At 40.9% G+C, this 13,948-nt stretch overlaps 2 protein-coding genes across 6 annotated transcripts; one reads left to right on the top strand and one right to left on the bottom strand.

Moving 5' to 3' along the window:
- Positions 1–2,641: 2,641 nt before the first annotated feature.
- LOC109973298 (lipopolysaccharide-induced tumor necrosis factor-alpha factor homolog) lies at positions 2,642–3,853 on the bottom strand. 4 transcript variants are annotated; one of them, XM_020622780.1, is made up of 4 exons: positions 3,693–3,853; positions 3,456–3,533; positions 3,148–3,343; positions 2,642–3,041 (listed from the first exon to the last, which is right to left on the bottom strand). In XM_020622780.1, the coding sequence occupies exons 1-4, from the start codon at positions 3,751–3,753 to the stop codon at positions 2,924–2,926; spliced, it is 453 nt and encodes a 150-aa protein (XP_020478436.1). In that variant the 5' UTR covers positions 3,754–3,853; the 3' UTR covers positions 2,642–2,923. The 4 variants fall into 4 exon arrangements, with proteins under 4 accessions (XP_020478436.1, XP_020478437.1, XP_020478438.1 ...); XM_020622781.1 differs by having other exon boundaries at positions 3,148–3,322; XM_020622782.1 differs by having other exon boundaries at positions 3,495–3,533; positions 3,693–3,847.
- A 772-nt stretch (positions 3,854–4,625) lies between these two features.
- arpc1a (actin related protein 2/3 complex, subunit 1A) lies at positions 4,626–13,177 on the top strand. Of its 2 annotated transcripts, none has more exons than XM_020622778.1 (11): positions 4,626–5,166; positions 5,872–5,965; positions 6,182–6,286; positions 7,945–8,167; positions 9,239–9,346; positions 9,447–9,550; positions 9,667–9,775; positions 10,542–10,602; positions 10,714–10,907; positions 11,770–11,860; positions 11,962–13,177. In XM_020622778.1, exons 2-11 carry the CDS (start codon positions 5,902–5,904, stop codon positions 11,998–12,000), a joined length of 1,098 nt encoding a protein of 365 aa, XP_020478434.1. In that variant the 5' UTR covers positions 4,626–5,166; positions 5,872–5,901; the 3' UTR covers positions 12,001–13,177. The 2 variants fall into 2 exon arrangements, with proteins under 2 accessions (XP_020478434.1, XP_020478435.1); XM_020622779.1 differs by lacking the exon at positions 4,626–5,166 and adding an exon at positions 5,207–5,309.
- Positions 13,178–13,948: the final 771 nt, after the last annotated feature.

Below are 13,948 nucleotides of genomic sequence, written 5' to 3'. Positions count from 1 at the left end.
GAGACCTCCAGTGGCTACTACCGCACATCTGTCTACTTCCTGTCCAAGGTCTTTGCTGATCTAATTCCCAACCGCATCATCCCCATCTTTGTTTTTTCATCCATCGCCTACTATATGATGGGTAATTTACTGTTACAAAAACAGCAACACACCACATCATGCACATAAAGAGACTGCCTTGACAAGTGGTGTTTATTTACAGTATATGACTATTGTACTTGATCTGCTCTTAGCACAAGCTTGGTTTTATCGCAAAGAGGCTCAGGTTTTGAGAAATGAAATCTAGATGACAGTGTGATCGCTTTTCTTTTCACCATAACACCACATCTGACCCCACCAGGAGGAGGTTGCTGAAAGCAGCACCCTTGAGTGTATTGAAATGCTCATTCTTGTTTTCTCATTACCGCTCCTTCAGGGTTGAAGCCTGCCTTTGAGGCCTTCCTGTGTTTTGCTCTGACCATGTCTCTGGTCAGTCTGGCAGCAGTCAGTCTGGCCTTCCTCATCTCAGCGAGTGTTTCCTCATTTGCCATGGCTAATATTCTCATTGCTCTACCCTTTGTCTTTATGATGGTGAGAAAGACGTACCTTATATCATATACAGTATCCGCTGCTGTAATTAATATATGGTAATATGTAGTCTCACTTTTGCTAGTGTACAGTACAGTTTTCTTCCTTCTGTTTTAGGTTTTTGGTGGTTTTCTTGTCAATCTCAATACCATGCTGAACTGGCTTTCCTGGCTGAAATGGATCAGCATCTTCAGATATGGGCTAAATGTAAGATATATAAAATAAAGCATGAGCAGAAGGATGTGTCTGGGATCAGCAGGACACAGTTTGACTGGCCTAATCTCCTGTGTTCTCTCAGGCTGCATTCATCAACGAATTGAAAGGACAGGTGTTCTACAGCAATGGCACCATGTGAGTGTGATAACATAGCCACTTTTTAAAACACATCAACCCCCCAACACACACACACACACACACACACTGAGTTTCGCTTGTCTGTGCTGCAGTATCACAGGAGAGCTGCTTCTGGAAAGGCAGGTCATCGACTACTCTGTGTGGGGCTTCTGGCAGAACCATGTGGCTCTGCTGGGAATCATAGTTATCGCCATGATCCTGGCATACGTGCAACTGCGGAGAATCAACCGCTGGAAATGACTCCCACTTGTTTGTGTATCCACCAACCCTGTATTCTTGTTTAACAAAAAGAAGAAAATATTGGAAAGCTATTATTTTGTGTGCACAAGACAAAATAAGCTTTGTGTAAACATTAGTTTAAGATTCCACACATAATCCTTCTCTCATTCATGCTTTCACACATACACAAACATGCGTGTTTTAACATTTGACTCCCAGGAAGATAAGTTGCCACTAAACACAATCTGTGCACAAAGGAATGAACAGGTAGAGACATCTAAGCTACTTACGGCGCAGGAGACAGCTTTAGCTATAGTAAAGGAAAGATGACCAGTATCCACAGTTTTCATTCTTCCTGGTATAAAATATTGAATAGTCAATGCATAATAATGTTTCCTCTTTATTTGCACTGTGCAGAAACAATGACATTTTTGCTTTTTTGTTAAAGGCTTTTTGCAAGTTTTACAAAAAAAAACATATGAGGGAACTATGTGCAAAGTCTGGGTGTAAACTGTACAGATGCTTTAAAATCTAATCATATAACAGTGAAAAAGATGCACACAGAACATACAGCAAGTATCAGTTTCCCCCCTTGATTTTTTTATATGTCACTTTTAGGTTGAAACTAAAGGTCTGTGCTGCACAGCATCAGTGCCTAACGACTATCCACCCAGTCTGTGGGAATGAAGAGGTTTGAGATCAACCATCTTCTTAAATGAGAGCAAATTTATATGAAATATATTTTAAACATCTTTCATTTACCAGCATGTATGCAAATTAAACACAGGTCTGCAAAGCATGTAGGGGATAATGTGACTGAGGAGGATTACCCAGGTTTCCACCTGAGGAGACATTGAACCAAAGATCTGTGTCTGAGCAACAGGGCAGATTTCTTTTCAAGTGCATTACAGATGGTCTCTGCCTTGTGCACGCATGTAAACAGGTGAAATTACAATTTGCCAAAAAAAAAAACTACCAACACTGTTTTGCACAGCCATTTCACCTTGTTGGAAAATTAAGCAGATGATTGAATAAATATTTTCTCAGATTTGTTGCTCTTGCAGTGAATTGTGTGCCCAATACACTGCAAGACTTGTTTTTAAAAATGTGATTTAGGGTCAGTTCTATTTCCCCTCAGGGCCTTTCCTGAACTTGCCAAAATTCTCTGTTGGTTTAAAAAAAAAAAAAAAATTTCTAATCCCCTGGTGTTTTCAATGAGGGCACATTTACTACACACAGCAAACGTACTGTACACATGCAGGCTTAATCCAGACAGGCTGTATTAATGACTAGAAAATGGTGTGTGGATCAGTATCTGTGCAAATAGCACTGTAGTGGTAAAACCTGTGGAATCCAAGTCCAACTTAAGCATAAAAGTTAATTTTTGACCTTGAATAAAGCTCTATGGCAACAGCTTTGATGACTGCATTCAGCTGCATCTGATGGCATTTTATGGTCTTAGAAGAATAAAACCCTTGAAAAAGTGCATGTTGCAAGTGAATAAACGCAGGTACTGTATTTTATTTGGAGCAAAATGTACACACTTTGTGCACTGACAGTCAAAACTTCAGACACACTTTCCCATTCACTCAGTGGCACAGAAAATTTATTTGATTTTTACAAAACAATTTAAATTTTATACATTCTAATTCTGTTGACATCTCCTTACATATATTATACATTGAAACAAATCTATGTTATCCTGATTGACTTTGATAAACATGCATTTTTGTCCAGCGGTCAAACTTCTGTTGGGGGCTGCAGTGGTTAAATCTGAGTTCCTTCATTCACAGCATGTTCGCCTGTGTACATAAAGAACCATTCGACAGCGAGGGCAAGTGTGATAGACATCCTTGAAGCACTTTATAAAAAATGGAATCAGACAGCATCCACACAACAACCTGTGAGAGAGTGATCATTCGTTAGTCAGCATCTTTTGATTTGTATGTGAATGCAATTAATGCTGGTAATAATTAGTTTGAGGTGTTTGAATGGGTCTGTCCTCACCCGCAAAACAAAAACACAAGGCACATGAGCCACGCATAGGTCCCTGCTCGGTAGGTGACCTGCGTGGTGACCTGAGTCTGACAGGAATGGCATGTTGTCAGAGCTGGTGAGCGATACAGCGTGGTCTCATAGTTTACAAATGTCAGCCTTGGGGTAGGTGGAGGGGGATCTGACCCTAAACAGAAGATAGTGGGGACTGAAAAACAATGCACATTTCACTGCCACTGAAAATCAGCACTTGACTTTAAGGCAGAGCATATCACTAAGGTGTGTACAAAGAAAATGGCATTCAGGCCTACTCTACATACTGTATTCAAAATGGAGGCAGTGTTTAAGTAAGCATGTACCAGGTAGAGGGGAGTGTGTTTGAGTGGAGCAGCCAACTCCTGCGGAAGAGGAGAAGGAAAGAGATTTAGGCGAGGGCTGGGTGCATACAATAAATCCTCACATCTTGTCCTATTTGACTTTCATTGGAAAAATAAAAGCACGCTTTTATAAAACTATTTCAAGTTCTGCAAACCAAGTATGATGAGAGGGTGTTTTACCTGGTAGGAAGAAAGGCGGCGGTGTAGAAACTGAATCATCCACTTTTGATAACGACTCCATTTACCTGGTTAGATGATGTGCCACAAAAAAGAAAGCACCCCACTAAATGTGCTTTAATATTTGCAGCCAGCAGCTGTTCATCTGCAGGCTTGCCAGGTGCAATTCATTGAAATCTCCTCTGATTGGTTAAAGAATCTCTAAGCCCTAAATCAATGGCTGGCTAATCTACTAAAAATAAGGGAGAAAGGCTACCTTTTCTTAAAATTCAAACACTCATTTGTCCCTGAATCTGTAAGACTTTTGAATGTAAAAGGTTTCCAAACATAAGTTACATGAAAACTAGTCCAGTGTATATTGTGCCGTGTGCACCTAATCTTACTTATTCTGATTGTATATTACTGTGTCTTATTTGATTTGATGTATCTCTCTATCTTTCTTTTTTAACTACTGTGTTTTAACCTAACATGTATGCTTCTCTGGAAACATGCAACTTGATCACCTAGGACACATTTCCCCCATGGGACAAAGTATTTATCTCTCTTTAAAAGTTGCCCCAAAGTTTCACCATACAGCCTTCTTGTTTCATTTTGCTGCTGTAAAAATATGTTTGTAATGCAACTTCATTTCATTACATGCCTCCAATTCTCTTTCATTTTGTGGGATTTTAAAAGGTTGAAATGTCCTGTTATCAACAAAAGTGGAACAGAAAGACACGTTTACATTGCAAAAACAAATTTTCAATAAAAAAAAGTCACGTCTCTAGATAATTTTGACACAGAATCCCTCTACAAGAGAAGGGTCATAAGAAGGAGGACCAGACATGGATGATATTGTACTTTAGGGGTGTCATTTTTTAACAAATAATCTTCTAATCAAATCATGTAGAGCCAAATGACTGGGGCTTATGGGGCCCCCGGAGCAGGCGCCTACAATCCAGCCATGGTTTTGGGTCCCAGGTGGCTGGAGCAGCCAACATCTCTCCCGATTTGTGACTTAGCCTTGGTTAGGAAAGACCTCTCCCCCTAGTCAGTTCAACATCGTGGAGCGCCCATAGCCGTGTTGGCGTTTTGTTTAAGCCATGCGCTAGATGGTGGTGTTCTGTAAGCAGTAAGACCAGTTTGGATATTTCTATTTGAACCACCAGAGGAGCTATTTCCTACTCGTTCGTAACGTTAGTTTGTGTGAGAGACTTCGACGTGAACGAGGTTATTCAGTTGAATGCAAGTGCTAGCGTGATGATGCTAAGCTAGCTGGCGGTCAGGCATCCACGGGTTTTGCTGCTGAGTTAGCTACCAGATGCGCCTGGTCGTATCCTGCTGGTCGTCTTGACATTCCCTCAACGTCCTGGACGAATTCGTGTCGACTGACCAGAGTCCGCGAATTCAGGTCCACTCCCGATCTAACCTTTCCCCGCTAGGTTAAGTGAACTCGCCGGCTAACGAGAGTGAATACTCGCAGAACCGGACTGCCGAGGTAAGTTAACATACAGGCTAATGGCATGTAACGTTACGGCTAATGGTGTAGCTTTCACCGGGAGTAAAGGCATCTCCTCTGAGTAGAAATCGGGGTCTAATATAGGGAAGCGAGGCCTTTTTTAACGCGTGGGAAGCAACACGGTAGTATTTTCTTTCCCCCTTTGCAATGATAAATCTGGCCGTCAGGCCTAAGTAACACCGGTGAGCTAGCAGCTTGATTAGCCTACTCGGAGCCTTAGCGTTAGTAATATTTTGTTAGCATTAACGACTTAAAAGCAACTGACGTTAAGCTAGTCGGTATTATAAGTGCTAACTAGAAAGTGAGTTCTCAGTTCATAAAAGTGTTTAAATTGCCATGCCATAGCTAAATATTGAAACTGGCGACAGTTAACGAGCTGACAAATGATAGCTTGATTATATTATTTAAGCTAACGTCTTTGGCTAAGTTGTTAGAAGCAGCCTTAAAGTGTGTTGTCTGATTAGGTAGCTATGTAACCAGGCTAATGCAGCTCTTTGTAAGGTTACAGTAAAGTTAACATTTAACTGGTTTTACCATTTGGGAAGTAATGAATCTGACTTTTTTGTGCACGCGGTTATCTGTGGGGTTTTAAAAGCCGATAGAGGCAAAGTTCAGTTCGGCTGATCGCCCAGGATTTATTTGTCGCTGTACTAATCTAAGTTATTTGGCTGTTTGTCTTCGCAGAGTTCCACCTTAGGACCGCACCCAGACAAGATGTCTCTTCATCAGTTTCTGGTGGAACCCATCACCTGCCACGCATGGAACCGCGACAGGACACGTAAGGCTCAAATATCTCGTCCTTTTTTTTTGAATGTGACAACTTGTGCACGACTAGGTGATTAATTTCACCCAAAGAAAGTTGTGGACATTTTGTTCTGTAAGATATGTTGGCATTTACACTGAGTGACCCAGCTTGGAATTTGGAACTTACCAGAAACTGGTCTAGCTTGTTTGTCACCTGTGTTCATTTTCTGTTTTCACATTGCTTCTACAGAAGTTGCCATCAGTCCTAATAACCATGAAGTGCATATCTACAAGAAGAGCGGCAACCAGTGGGTCAAGACCCATGAGCTGAAGGAGCACAATGGACATATAACAGGTAGGGGTGTGATGATGTATTTAAAACACAAGATCAGATGATATTTTAACACTATTTTTAAGAAATATTCAGTTACAAAATTTGGACAGAAAAAGTCTTTTATTAGACTGAATGTCAAAAATGCAAAACAGTGCAGGTGCATTTTGAAATGTGCTTCTAACTTCTACCTGAAGCTGCAGTGTTTCCCACAGAAATACATTCTAAATGTGGCAGCATCTCAGGGGTAGGGGAGTCATGCTTTCATAATTGTTTAAAATTAAATATAGCAATGCTATAGTGCTGTTGTGCAGTTCATCTGACCTGCCCCTTCTGCACTAGTTCTCCCGCAGCAGCAGCATGTTGGCAGCTACTCTCCTCCTACATCTCTTTCCAGCCATCTCTTCCTGACCCTCTCCTGCTGCTTCAGCAACACTGGTTGAAACAAATAGATTCAAAACAAATCAGTTAAATTGCTAATCAGACTGATCCGCTTTCCCACAGGTGTTTTTCGATATTCCCCTGGACGGAGGGAGCAAACATTCAGCGTCAGAGTTTATGAAGTGGCATTAACTTATAGAGCAGTCCATATACATCCATGCTATATACAGCGTGTTAACCTCGGCAATAGCTGTATTCTAATATTAGCTTAGCTAGCCTTATTAGCTTGCTAATTACATATTAGAAGAGTTGGATTTCTGAGACTGACAGCTTTGTGTTTAAAAAAAAAAACAAGCATGAAGAGGGGGAGCTGTTCACAAACTATCCATGTGTTTGTGTGTGTAAGAGAGAGAACAGAGCAGGGCACGGAGGGACAGTAAATACGTGTGCATGCACAGCACTACAGTGAAATAAGATTTAACCTATTTTAAATTAATATTTGGCAGTCAAAGATGATACTATGGCGACCCACCACAAATAAGTCAGTGTATGGGAAGCACTGAGCTGTGTGTGACCTAACTGAACTTCTTTCCATAAATTGAACATAAAGTGGCGGGACATCGTTTATGCTAATTTCACCCTCACACTTCATCATGCTGGCTATTGCTCTGGTTTTATGTACTAATATCTCAAGACAGCTTTAACTTCGACAATAAATATCGTCACATTTTAATATTGTGAGATGTTGTCACACTCCTAATAACAGATGAAGGCAGTTGTTTCCATGACTAACATATACACAAACAAAATAATTGGTTGTGCAACTTGTATTAACACAGATACAATTGATACACATCTGAACTTGAATTATCGAAATGTGTGAGATCATTCCACACGAGTGTACCATTATTCACTTCATCGTGCTTGTTGCTATAGTAGGCTCACAACTAATGATTATTTTCACTGCTGATTATTTGACACTATTTTCTCGATTGGCTCGTTTGTCTTCAGTATGTTAGAACATAGTGAAAAATGTTTGTTATATTTTTCCTCAGTCCAAGGAGATGTAGACTATTCACATTGCTTGTTTTATTCGACCAACAGTCCAAAACCTAGTTCGGTTTACTGTCCGATGCAATAAATCTTCTCGTGTGAGATGTTAGAACCACTGAATGTTTAGGATTTTTGCTTTAAAAATGCCAAACAATTTAACAACAGTCAAAATAGTTGATTAATTTGATCTTGAGAAATTGTTGCAGCTCTAAATAACAGTTTCTCGTTGTTTCTTTGTTGTGCTGTAGGTATTGACTGGGCTCCCAAAAGTGACCGTATAGTGACATGTGGAGCAGACCGTAATGCCTATGTGTGGTCCCAGAAGGAGGGGGTATGGAAGCCAACACTGGTCATCCTCAGGATCAACCGAGCTGCCACCTTTGTCAAGTGGTCTCCACTGGAGAACAAGTTCGCAGTTGGCAGTGGGGCTAGACTCATCTCTGTCTGCTACTTTGAGTCTGAGAATGACTGGTGAGATTATTAGTATTATCAGATATTATATCTGCTGAAACCGAATATAGTAATAGATAGTAGATTATGGCCAGAATGATATTTCTGAATATATGTTTTATCAGATGTTCTTGACAGCCGTGGCCGGAGATGCTGTGTTTTTGGGTTGTTCTTCTTTTCCATTCTTGTAAACATGATGTCTCAGGGATTTCTTCAGGTTTAGCACAAACCGCTTGAGCTCAAGCATGAACTGGTTACATTTTGGTGGTAAACGGTCAAAGGTCAGGGTCATTGTGACCTCACGTCCGTCCCATTCTGCTGACACAAGGTGTGGGTTCACTGATGTTTTGAGCTTGCTTTGCTACTTCAGGCACTGGATGTCTTGACTGTGTGTATGGCATTATGAAATCTGAAGACTCCCAACCAATTCTGGGGCACAGTGTCAGAAAGTTGGGTCTCTGTCAGAGGTCATGGGTCTTAAAACAGGACAGTGGTTTCAGACAATGTCCTGGAGAGTTCTGAAGTGGGCAGCAGTGAGTCCAGATCAAAATCTCACACCTGTGTAGTGATCTCAAAACAGCAGCTGGGAGAAGGAGCCCTTCAAATCTGACAGACCTGGAGCAGTTAGCAAAAGAGGAGTGGTCCAAAATTTCAGTAGGAGAGGTGGAAGAAACTCACTGAGGAAACGATTGGTTTCAGTTATTTTGGCCACTTCCAGATTCAAAAGATTTTTTTTTTTTTGCCCCTGAACTGTCCCAGTGTGTTCGGTTTCACTGCCACATAATTTCCAAATGGTTTTTTTGTATGCAACAAGTCCCCATGTCTGTCATGTGACAGTTGTGCTTTGTCTTCAGTTTTGATTTTGGTCACATGGATGTTTTGGTTAAACATGTTTATGGTTTTTAATATAAATGTTTGATATGTCACCGCCGGAATTTCAGAGGTGGAGAAAATGAAACAAATGCCTCCGTTTTGTTGAGCTACTCTCACAAGTTGTTGTTTTTGAAACGTATAAATAGGAGTGCATGCATTTTGTTTTGTTTTGTTGTTGTCGTCCCCCCCATAATAAAAATGTGTCTGTGTGTCCTTCAGGTGGGTCAGCAAGCACATCAAGAAGCCAATCCGCTCCACTATCCTCAGTCTGGACTGGCATCCCAACAATGTCCTACTGGCTGCGGGATCCTGTGATTTCAAGTGCAGGTGAGTGTTTAGAACATTGAAGTTTAAAAAAAGTCCTTTGACACAAAAGAGGAGTATGATTGAACCCCCCACTCCCCACCCCTCCCTCTCTGGCCTCCAGGGTGTTCTCAGCCTACATTAAGGAGGTGGAAGAGAAACCAGGCCCCACACCCTGGGGCAGCAAGATGCCATTTGGAGCTGTGCTAGCAGAATTTGGAGGAGCGGGTCTGTATCTCTGTGTTTACGTTTAATAGTAAAAATCCTCTTTTGTACAACTTGGAGTCCTTTGAACTAAACCAGCTGTGCTTTTTTTTTCTTTATAATTTGTTTTTGTCTCTTAGGTGGAGGGGGTTGGGTCCACTCAGTCTCTTTCTCAGCCTCTGGTAACCGCTTGGCCTGGGTTAGCCATGATAGCACTGTCACTGTGGTAGACAGCTCTAAGACTGCCAGGTATATTTATTTCTGTGCACAGAGTGGTCTCATTTACAGTGCGTTTACTGTTACTGTAGGAATATTTATCAGAATGAATGCTGTGTCTGTCCACACCAAGCTGTGGAGCCAGTCAACGTGAAGATGCTGGAAATGCCAACAACACAAAGGTCAACTCAAGTGATGGCTGTTAAGCTGCAACAAACAATACACGAGTAAAAACATAGTTTAGAACTGGTTCTCACTGTGACGAAAGACAGAAAAGGAGATGAAACCAAACAGGGGTTCAGATGGAGCAGTTCATTTTAACACCAAATGGTGACCATCTCTAAAAACTGTTATTAGTTAGCCATTACATTAAAATATTTTTCCACATTTTCATTATGTTCAAAATGCAATATGATGCATTTTTGCTAGTTATTTTTCTTTGCTGAGACCTCTGTTTCAGTCTTTACATTTTGGTGTATTCTGTGTATTATTGGCCACTGTACAAAAGCAGTGATTTGATCATCTGCTGAACATGCCAGTAAGGTATTCAAGGTAAACACCAGGTGAACTAGATTCAAGACTGCACTTGCATAATACCAGGCTCCTGTCAACAAATTACAGGTGACATGATATTGAGGGGTCAGTGAAGAGCAATGATTTCAGCAGGTTCTGACTGGAAACACGCACACAGCAGCTGTAGTTTTGGTCACAAAACGTCCATGATTTCTATGACAGCATACCAAATGTATTTGTGTGCTGCTTGCTGACTCGAGATTGCAGTTAATGTGTTTGTGTTTAGTCCTTCACAGCTGAAGACAGAGTTCCTTCCTCTCCTCTGTGTCATTTGTCTATTAGCTGCGGTAAGAATGAAGCATAAACCCTTGTATATATTTCCATGCACAAATATACATTGAGTAAGGACTGCTGTTTTTTTTTTTGTTTTTTTTAAACTGTGCTGCCTCTGTCAACAGGGCCACGACTGTTGCCCCATGCTGTTCCGTTGCGACGATGGTGGAACGCTGACATTTGTGTCAAAGCTCGACCTCCCCAAGCAGAGTATCCAGAGGAACATCTCTGCCATGGAGCGCTTCAGGAACATGGACAAGAGAGCCACCACAGAGGACCGCAACACTGCCCTGGACACACTACACCAGAACAGCATCACGTAGGTCACAAGCAGGAATCGGTGCAGGACAGGACCTGGAACTCGTCTTAAGAGCCCTTTACTAGGGTTTTATTTTAAGTTTAGATCCCTGGAGATGGTGAAAGCTATAGGATTTAAATCAAATATTACATTTGGTGAAAGTCATTCAAAAAGTTTTCATGCCAATTTTTACAGTTTGACAGTTGGTTAATTTGTCCCAGTGTAATCAGATGTGTTTACAATATTTAGTTCTTGTCATGAGTTGGGCCCTGTGCTTTATGCTTTAGGTTCAGAACACAATACATGTGCTAAGACATACACAACATTATTTTGTAAAGTTGTAAGTAAAAAGAGTATCCAAGAGTGATGATAATAATGAGATTATTTGTTTTGTTGTTTTTAAAAAGGGAGGACTACATTTCCATGAACCGGGAAACTAAATATTTAACATTCTGATTGCATTAGGCCGAAAAGACTTACTATAGACTGGTGGCTCATACATGTCTGTACCCACCTCCCTGAGGGTGGCAGTACAGAGGGTGGAAGAGGTCATTTATGCACATTACCATTTGGATCCATTACAGTTTTCCTCAAATTGCTTGTTGTAGGTTTCTACTGGGACTTCACAACAGTGCACAATAGATAAAACTCAAGGTAAAAATATGGTGTTTGGAGTTTTTATGCCACACAACCACCACCTACAGTATCTCTGGACAAGAAAACTGAGAAGCGAGTTTCCTGAAAACTTCCCTTAAGGGTCAAAACTTTGTCCTTGCATCACACACTCATTGTGGGATCATAGTGAAATGCATCATTCTCATTTTCAATATAGTCAGTTCTTCATCCTTTTAAATTTGTCCACATCTCCACATCTGTCCCTTAGCCAAGTGTCTGTCTATGAGGGAGACAAAAGGGACTGTCGCAAGTTCTGCACCACAGGCATCGATGGAGCGATGACCATTTGGGACTTCAAGGTAAATACACACACACACACACACACACAGTTTTCTTTAGTTTTATTTTCCCAGATATTTCAGCAAGAACTCTTCCCCCTTGTTTCTGTGTTTGTCCTCAGAGTCTAGAAGCTTCTATCCAAGGTCTCCGCATCATGTGAAGAAATCTTGTGAATGAATAGACGCTGCAGCCTCACATCTCTCCCTCTCACCCTCCCAGTCCTCACCCTTCCTCCCACTGCAAGACAGCCAGTAACATGCATAACTGACCACCTTATTGTCTGCTGAAGCACTGATCAGACCATAACACACTCTTGTGGGCGTGTGCCTACACTCTCACACACTAAAATATACGCATACACACACACACACACCAAGCTGACGTGTGACATTACTGTTAATTTTTTTTGTTGTTGTTTTTAAATGAACGTTAACAGGTGTCAAAGCGGGAAGGTCCTCTGACACGTATTAAAACGTGATGTGAAATGTGTTTTTATGTTCTCTAACCTCGTGTACCAAAAGTTGAACACTAAGAGGTGCGTTTTATCCAAAAATCGGGACTGTTTCACCTCACTTTAACCCCAACATGGTTTCAGAATATTGTTTGGTAGATTGGAGGACATGATTAACTTCCTGGAGTATATTAAATATACTCCTGTTGGGTTCAGCTGTCTAGGTTGGGATTTGGGTTATTGATATTCTGAAGCCATGTTGCTGGTTGGCTGTAGAGAGCTGTACAGGGTCTGATGGTGGAGAGAGAAAGCAGCAGTCTTAGCTGTGTGCGGAGTCACAGCTGGCCAGCACTAGGCTCTGTAGCTACTACACTAAAACGAGATGGAGGATTTCTATGTAACTGACCATGAGGTAGACATGAAAATAAAGATTGAAAAACATTTACAATACACAACTCACTTGACTGCTGTCTTCTCTTATATTTGCCTCTGACACAGTGGGCAGGTAGCGTGTTTGTGCTTGTGTGTTTTAGATACCAGATAAAATCTTTCAAATAGAAGGTGGGTTTCCTGCATTATTGGATGCAAATGACAATACTGGTTGTGTACTAGATTAGCAGTTTTCCATCAAAATGCACTGTTCTTGACACCTGACAAACATGCTGAATGTATATTCCCTTCTGAAACAGTTGTAGAACCAGCTCGTAGTGTGTTTTTTTTTGTTTGTTTTTTTACTACATACTAGGGAGTAGTACTGACAGGAGCAATGCATGTTGCGTAATGTGCATGCCTGTGCACGGTGCAAACAAAATGAGGGGTGGGGCACCCACAAAAACACATTGCTCCACTTGTGAAGAACTCCAGTAATTCACACAGTGTAGAATTACAGAGTGGGTTAAGTAACTGGTAAAGAAACCCTTTATACTTGAGCTTGTCTTGATCTGACGAGTGAAAGGACAACGTTAATATCAGGAACATGTCATTACCCTTGAAAACCAGGCTGGAAGAAAAATAAATGGAGTAGTAGAATTTCTAAATTCATATATGCAAGGTTAATGTTGCAAATATTTACAGGAAATAATGGGCATTTCAGTTGAGGTACATATATAAAATACAAACACAAGGTTTCCCCAAATGAAAAATACTAAAAGAATAAAATGAAGTAAAGATGTGGACTTGTGGGGTCGTTGTAGCACTTTATAGTCTCCAGTGATTTAAAGAGAATTGTCCCTGTAAATTTATTAGTCTTAAGTATCCACAAATAATATACAGTATGGAATTAGTGCTCAGCACTAGCTTGCAGCTCTTCACTGACTGCCAGTTCAATATTCTTGAAAAATCTACATTAGCATAGAAGAAAAGTCTAGGACAACATGGCTGAAATTTTAAGTGAAAGTGTGAGGATATATCTGGAATATCTGAACTTCTTAAAAACAAGGAAATATGACGGTGAAAGAAAAAAATATGTTGACCTTTTTTTTTCTCCCGACTATCGTTTCCCTCTGTTTTCTTCCCTCCTTGTTTCCTTGTTCTTTTCTTTTTATGCAGAAGTGACCACATGTCCCTCCCCCTTCTTTTCCGTGTCTTTCATGCTTCATTTTTTGCCTCCCTCTCAGTTTCTACCTCCTCCTCCTTGCAGAACGTTGCATTGTGCTGT

The sequence above is a fragment of the Monopterus albus genome, unplaced genomic scaffold (assembly GCF_001952655.1).
Source record: "Monopterus albus unplaced genomic scaffold, M_albus_1.0 scaffold288.1, whole genome shotgun sequence".
Classification (NCBI taxonomy): domain Eukaryota; kingdom Metazoa; phylum Chordata; class Actinopteri; order Synbranchiformes; family Synbranchidae; genus Monopterus; species Monopterus albus.
Note: the sequence above shows the minus strand (reverse complement) of the source record. Positions and strands in the feature narration are given on the sequence as shown.